This window comes from Protobothrops mucrosquamatus, unplaced genomic scaffold (assembly GCF_001527695.2).
Source record: "Protobothrops mucrosquamatus isolate PMUCROS unplaced genomic scaffold, P.Mucros_1.0 scaffold327, whole genome shotgun sequence".
NCBI lineage: Eukaryota > Metazoa > Chordata > Lepidosauria > Squamata > Viperidae > Protobothrops > Protobothrops mucrosquamatus.
The window spans coordinates 1,349,857-1,357,705 of NW_015386666.1; the positions used below are offsets into that span (position 1 = coordinate 1,349,857).

Consider the following 7,849-nt stretch of genomic DNA (forward strand, 5'->3'; position numbering starts at 1 on the left):
AATCTCCACTTACCACTTGTCTTTGGAAACACTTCCTCAGGGTGCTGTTTAAAGCAGAGAAAAAATAGTTAATTAATATATTTATTGCTATACTGAAATAATTCTGTTCTGATTCTGGTAGCACTGAATAATGTTCTTACCTTCATGAAAGGCCTGGCCCTTTTTTCAAATAGACCGGAAGGAAATAAATAGGCAATTGCTTTCTGTAAACAAAGTGAAATCAGACTTTTTAAAGACATAATGATAATCATAAGTTTCTATTAGAATATTAGCTTTGGATATCATATAATTATTATTTCATTTAGTAGATAATGGGAATGAAATCCTCCAAGTGATGGTAGATGCAAAAAAGAAAAAAGGAGTTTGGGATACTGATGCAACTTCAAAATGAAGGATTGAGACCTTTAAAGCAGATATTCTAATGCATATTCACTTCATTCACATTCCAAAATCAAAAGCTAATTTAAGAATGTTGAAAGAAAAATCATCAGGTCCGGTTCCAAGCAGGCAGTAAACAAAATAGAGGCTAAGATGCTGGAAATAAAATGGAAGCTGCTTGGGGAAAAAGGTTCTTGTTTATTTGATTGCCAGCATGTTTCTGGGGTGACTGACAAAATGGAATTGGAAGTAGGTGGGTTTTTATACATTCTCGGGCTTTGTATTTGAGGTTGTTCCTATGCAATGTACTTTGACCTGAGCTTGAGTGTGCCCTTTGGGTATTCTAATGTTGGTGGGTTAGTCCTATTATGTCCTAAAGGTTATGTTCCTGTCCTTGGAGTCTTTGTTTTTCTAATTTCATCAGCTATGGAGGCTGAAGGCGTTTTGCCTAAGAATAGTGTGACCCAAATCTACATTTCTAAAAGCTGGCCTGCTCAGTTTCTCCCTGGGGAAACTTGGGTTGGTTTCTGCCTCCCCTAAGATTTTTTTCTCCATTCTTCCTTCGGGGAAATATAATATTCTGTCTTTTTAATATTCCCCAAAATATTTTCTTCTCTAGGAGGGTGGGTGCTGACTTCCAACAAGTGGAAAAATCGTCATTCAAGATTAAGAAATCTAACCAATCTAGTATTAACTGCACAATTATCTATCATTGGATCAACTCCAGAATTCTATTTTCAAGTTCTTACATAATTTGCTTGTTAGTTCTAGCTGGTAATAGTAAATATCAGAATTAAATCATGTACTGTCCTTCTAATAAAAGAACATATATAATTGAGTTCCCCAGGATGTTCTGGAATGAAGAGAAGCAAATAAACACCCATTTGAAAACCCAGAGGAAATTTGCAGGCTAGCTTATTTTGTTTTGATTGTGCTTTCAGGGAAAATAAACATAGTCATTACCACTGTTAAAGATTTCTGTGAAGTTTCAGGAGTTTCATACAATTTCCACACAACTAAAATAACCGGGACTATATGTAAACTATTCTGATCTTTGCAATCATTCTCTAGATAAGCATAAATTCTAGCTCTACTTTTTCTCTGCTAAAATAGTGGCATTATTGATAAAGCTTGATTTTAAAAAACGAAGTTAATGTTAATGCAAGAAAAGAAAGCAAGCTGAATCCATTCAAGATAATTTCAAGATCTTTTGACTGACAGCTCCATTTGTCTATAAAACAGAAGCACTTTACAATTCTTTGGATTCTGGTCATTTTTCTTTTCTTTTTTTAAAGAAAAATTTATTGATTTTCTAGTTTTAAAAGCAACGTGGTGGCTGAGCTAATCAATAACTCAATAACATACAAGTATCTTCAGTATAGATCTCAAACTATTACATTAAATATTTCCTCTCTTTTCCCCTTAGTATTTACTGTCTCATATTTAAACTAATACAATTCTTATTATATCGATTAAATAAAAAATAACTTTCTTACATTTATCACTAATTTTTAGTTTATACATATCCTAGTTATTTTAACATTCAATCTTTATATACAATCAATGTCCTAATTAGTTTTTCCCAATTTTTAGTTTCCCATTAATATTTAAATTTAACATTTAATAATTATAATTTCCAAGTTTTAAATAACCCCAGTTCCCTTTATTACAATTCATCACAAGATCTAATGTTCAGGATACACGTCTTATCTATTTGAATATATTCGATTTCTCACCATCTTAATCAACTAATTAATAATACAGTATAACATTCTTGTTTTCTATTAAATATCTTAAATTTAGTAACCAAATATCTTAAATTTAGTAACCAAAATTTCTTATTTCAACATTTAATATTTCTTTTTTTCCTGATATCTACTATCTCATATTTAAGCTATTGTTTTTATTATAACAGTTAAGTAAAAACATATTTATAAATTCATCAATAGATTTTTAGCTTATATATATCTTAATTACTTTTACATTTAATCTTTATAAACAAATCAATATTCAAATTTAACTGTTAGTATTTATACTTCCAAGTTTTAAATGACCAAGGTTTTCTTTATCTCAGCTCATAACAAAATCTAGTATTCAATATACACATCTTATCTATTTGAGTATGTTCTATTTTAATTCTCACTAATAAGTCAAAGCCCAAATTTTCTTCAGTCTTATTCTAGCTTTCTTTCTTTGCCAATTCGTCTTCCATGTCCGTGCTTTTAAGTCATCAAATAAATCTCCCTGTGTTGTTATGTATGTTGTTTGAAGTAGAAAAAGCCATCCAGTCACCGTTTTTTTGAAAGGATTAACAAATCATTTATTTTTCCATCTCGATGTAGTTGTCCTGAACTGTTTATCTTCTCTTCAGTCTATTCTTTTTCTTGATCCTCAGGTTTCTTCTGGTTTATATAGAAAGTCTTTTCTCTTTTCCATGTTATCAGTCCCTTTTCTGGGTTTTCCATTAGCTGTGTTTGTTGATCAGTTGAATCTTCTGTCATAGTATTTAATTGTTCCACTTCTTCTATTATATTCTATGTAATTGATTTTTTAGTTGTGATCAAAGTTTGGGTTCATATACCTAGGCTGACATCTTGTTCTTTTCTGTAACTTCTTATTTCATCAGTAGCTGTAAGAATAGTTTCATAAATTGCTTTCAACATAAAGAGAATCTGTTCCTGATCTTAATCCATGTTCTCTTAGTAGAGTGCTAAGTTAAAAGCTTTACACCACCAGCAGCCTGGACACAGGTGCAAGGAGACTCACCCCGGGATGCCTCCCCACTCAGTGGAAGGCTTCATTCCTGCCCTCAAATCAAGGCCAGCACATATGAGAGTACAGCATACCCGGGCATAGACGGCATTGGTTCCTGCGCCCGGCTGACTCCAATTACGCTTTGCCCCATAGGCATGCAAATGAAGCAAACACTCCTCCCCCCTCAGAATGGAAGCTTCCAGGGGGCATGATCTCTTTTGCAGAGAATTTGTGTTTGAACTCATGCAATATTACGGCACCCAGGAGTTTCTATTGTCGGCACGAAAAGCATTTCCGAGCCGACTCTCCTCTCCCTCAAAGGGAAAGAAACTGCAGCAGAGACAGATTTTGCAAGATAAATGAGTCTGGCTTGGCAGGAAGGGAAGGGGAAGCAGTTGTGGGAAGGGGAGAAATAGCGTGAATGTTGCAGAACCTCTGTGATTGCTTGTAAGGGCTAATGACTGCCGTGGTGCTGCAATATTTGTAATTTTGGGATTTGCTCGTAAACACTAGGGGGCGTTAGTCACGGAACTTTGAATGAATGTTAAGTGTATAGGCAGAAAAATTTAACCCTTCAACAATTATCTGAAGGGATTATAAAGAAATCACTTGACAAAATGGAAAATTGTTTACTCAGGGAGAAAAAGTATTTTAAACAGGAATATATAAATTGCGCTGTCTCAATAGGCAATTGAATTGTGATTTTAAAAAAGCTGAAAAGTCTTAGTTTTTCCTAAGATAAAAGAATTTACTCACCTAAGTTATAAGAAGGCTGATTTAATTTTATTTCAACATTGTACAGTTAATAAAATCTGTTGCTTTGAAAATTCTAATTAGAGGATTCTGATGAGTAAGCTTGTTACCCAAAGTTATTATGTCAGCAGAGGGTTAGGGTTAGGGTTAGGTATGGGTTAGGGTTAGGGTTAGGGTTTGGGTATAACAGGTATGGGTCGCGACCCCTTTGGGGGTTAGGGGTTAGGGTTAGGGTATAACCTGTGGGTCGCGACCCCTTTGGGGGTCAAACGACCCTTTCACAGGGGTCACCTAAGACCATCGAAAACATATATTTCCAATGGTCTTAAGAACCAAGACACCGGTCCTCTATCCGTCTCCGCACGGCTTCGAGCTGGGGGCCGTTGCAGCGCCGCATTCGTTTCCGTCGAGCATCTCCTAAGGGAGGCTGCACTGCTTCGTGGCCCTTTCCGCGGAGGAGGTTGAACTAAGCTCTTCTGGTGAAGTCGCCCTCTTGGCTCTCTCTCTCTCTCTCCCCGCCTGGGCGCTTCTCCAACCAGGCTGGGCAGAGCGGCCTTCCTGCCCCCGCTCCCCGGCCAGCTGGAGCCAGGCAGGCCAGCAGGCCAGCAACCTTCGGAAGTGAGGCGAGGACAGGCGAGGCGCGCTGAGCCCCAGGCGCGGTCAGTGCGCGCTTGGAGAGCCCTTAGAGTTGGGGGTCACCACAACATGAGGAATTGTATTAAAGGGTCACGGCATTAGGAAGGTTGAGAACCACTGAGGTATGGTGATAAGTAATGGAACCAAATAAGGAAATGGTTCTGAAGCACAACATTTGGGGGGGGGGTGAGAGACTTCTTTGGAAAGCACAAAATTTATTAACCAGTTTATCCCACAAATGTTTCAATAACAGACAAATGTTTAGTTGCTCCCAATGATATAATAAATGGCATGGCTACATGCTCCTTGTGAGCATAGTACATGAAAGGCTATGAGGAAGGCTGTGTATTTTTAGGATTTTGTATTAAGGAGGCAACTAGCATTATGTGCTTGAATGATCATTTGTTACACCTGTTAATTATTTTGAAATGTTTTTATTGCAGTGCCGTGATAACCACATAGTGCAGTCATATACAATCATGTATAATTCATTATGAGAATGAATGTTAAACTATTGTGTCACAAAATAGCAATGCAAAAGAAAATTATCCATAGTGATAAAAAAATAGACTCAAGCAAGCAGTTAATATTTTCTTTTCTGAAGAACTGTGTTGCATTATAATTATATTAACTCAAGGATATTTCTTATTAATAGTATTTTCTGTGGACACAGACTGGTTTGTCAGCACTGTCAACCTACTTAATATGTGTAGAGTGTATAAAGATCTCACCTATTACTTTATTAATATCTTATTGGCATTCCAAACAGGGATTCTGAGAACTCAGCAGCAAACAAAAAGGATTAGCTTGATTTTATAGAAGGGTATTTTGATTCTCTTAGTGGCTTGATGAATTCCCATTTGTTAGTCAATGGGGATATTGTACATACACAAAATAGGTGAACATCCATTTGTGAACAAATGGGGATTAATTATAATGACAATAGAAAAACCCATAGTGAACCAACGGATATTAAACACCACATAAAGCAACATGTCAAAAGAATATATTATAGAATATTGGGACCAACTGTGTATATATAACTAGTCTCCTCTATATTTGCTTTTGTTTGATGATTCAAATAATCTCAGCTATGAGAGCAAAAAATCCTGACTGCAACATTGCTATAATTAAAGCAGAATAGCTCAATATCTGCATATATGCTAAAGACATAGAAAACAAGCCTAAGGCAATGACCAGTTCAGCATTAATTAAGATTTTTGCAGGTCGTGTCAGTTTTTACTATAATGTCCATATCAGGAAATGATCACCTTGCTCATCTCCTGAAAATTAAAGTTCAATGATTAAAATGGATCTATACTAAGCAAATATCACTTGGCTAAGAGCTTTCAAAAATCTGTTAGACTCACAATAGGAAAGTTGGTTGGCGAGCTCTGAATTTAAATCATACTTTTGACATATTGCATAACAAATGCAAAAGGCTTTTTCATCTAACCTAATAGCAGTTGAGATCGTTGTATAGAAAATTTACCTGCAGAAAAATGTCTGATTCTGCCAGTCAATTGACCATAAGTGAAGAAATAGTACAATGGCAGTTTAAGAAATCTTATTACAGCCCAGCCAACTTTATCATTGTGCTACTATTATTATAAGAAAAGTACATTTTGTAATGAAAATTTCTGCTACTTCCTATGCACATATTTATTTAAAATCTTGTAATTTTACTTTACTTGCCATGGAGCGCAAATCATAATTTCTTAAGTAATTCCANAAGGGGATGATCAATTAAGAGTTCATGTATTCAAAACCAATACTGTATTATATATACCAGTAATGAAATATTCATTCTGACCCACCTATTAAGAAAAATATACACTGAGACCTTAACAGTGTTTTTAAAATAAATTATGTTGTAATTTGACAGTTCAAAAGGAAAATTAGCATAAGCAGGATCTGTAAGTAATAGCTTCATAGGAGAAGAGTTAAGGTGGGAACTAATGTTGTAGTAATATATTAATCAATATTCAACTAGAGGGGATAATATGTGTATAATGTGTTGTTGTTTTGATGCACCTTTTTAATGTTCTAATTGCTTTGGGTCTTGTATTTTTTCTTTTATCTTCTTGGATTTTTATTTAGTTTTGTATTTTGTATTTTAACTTTGTTCTGAATAAAATAACAAATATAGGAAAGTAATAGCTTCATAGGAGGAAAAACAGATACTTTATTTCAAAATAATTATACATAATTCCTGTTCAAACTATTCTGTACCAGACAATATAGTTTAGATAAGCTTTATAATTTTTATTTTATCAATCATGGTATTTTGATGCCAAAAACCAAATTACCATTCAGATTTTATTAGAACATTTAAGCATTTGAAATATTATGTTTGTGTTGTCCCAGGAATTATTAAATGCATTATTTTACTTACTATCATAAACAGTCTTGTGAAGATAAAATTCATATTTTCAAAAGATAACATTAAAATGTTTTTAAAACATTTTATAGTATTCTGAAATCTAGGTATTAAAATTAGTCCACGTGGTATCTCCAATACTCTCAAAATTAACTACAGCAATAAAAATACTGCTTTATCACTATAATACAATGATATATACTTTTTTAGGACAAGAAAAGACACTTTCAACATAAATGACAATTCCCAAGCTGTATTCCTTTCGGAAAAAAGTTCTCTTGCCATTAAAAAAGAGAAAAATCATACTTTCTCTACTACTTGAAGAAAGCATTTGTGAATGAAGTAGTTTCTTAAAACATTTCTTTTACACTGGAACACTAGACAATGGCTTATCTTTCTCTAATAATCAAGATGTCTGATCTTCCCCTAACCCACTAAGGTCCTTCACAATCTCACAGTAATTCAGTGTCCAAGTGGTGGCAATATATAGCCAAGCTTGGTTGGTCTTGAAAAGCTACATAAAGTTGGGCCTAGTTAGTCTTTTGATGGGAGACCACCATCAAGAAATCCCAGGGCTACCAATTAGACTACCAAGATGAAAAAAACATCCTGAAATAAGATCACAAACCATTTTTATATTGTTGCCAAGAAACCTACATGGGCACACTTACAATATTATCAAAAGCAATGCTCAATACTTATGAAATATTGTGAAAAATGATACATTTATTTATTTATTTATTTATTTTATTTAATTTATATGCCGCCCTTCTCCCAGCGGGACTCAGGGCGGCGCACAACATATTTAAAACCAAAGCATATATACAATCCCCCCCTTAAAACCGAATTAAACCGAATTTTAAAGTTGTGTCTTCCAAATTCCTAAAAAACCCAGTATAAAATCCACCCTAGGTCAGGTCCGCTTGCTGAAAGAGCCATGTCTTGAGG

At 34.6% G+C, this 7,849-nt stretch overlaps 1 protein-coding gene across 2 annotated transcripts in view; it reads right to left on the reverse strand.

Moving 5' to 3' along the window:
• MRPS9 (mitochondrial ribosomal protein S9) overlaps positions 1–7,849 on the reverse strand; it is a 46,171-nt gene that overhangs the window by 20,104 nt on the left and 18,218 nt on the right. For both annotated transcript variants that reach the window (XM_015815244.1, XM_015815245.1), the window contains exons 3-4: positions 141–203; positions 14–44 (exon numbers count right to left, since the gene is read on the reverse strand). In XM_015815244.1, the coding sequence (XP_015670730.1) occupies positions 14–44; positions 141–203 (94 nt within the window). The remainder of the gene's footprint in view (positions 1–13; positions 45–140; positions 204–7,849) is intronic.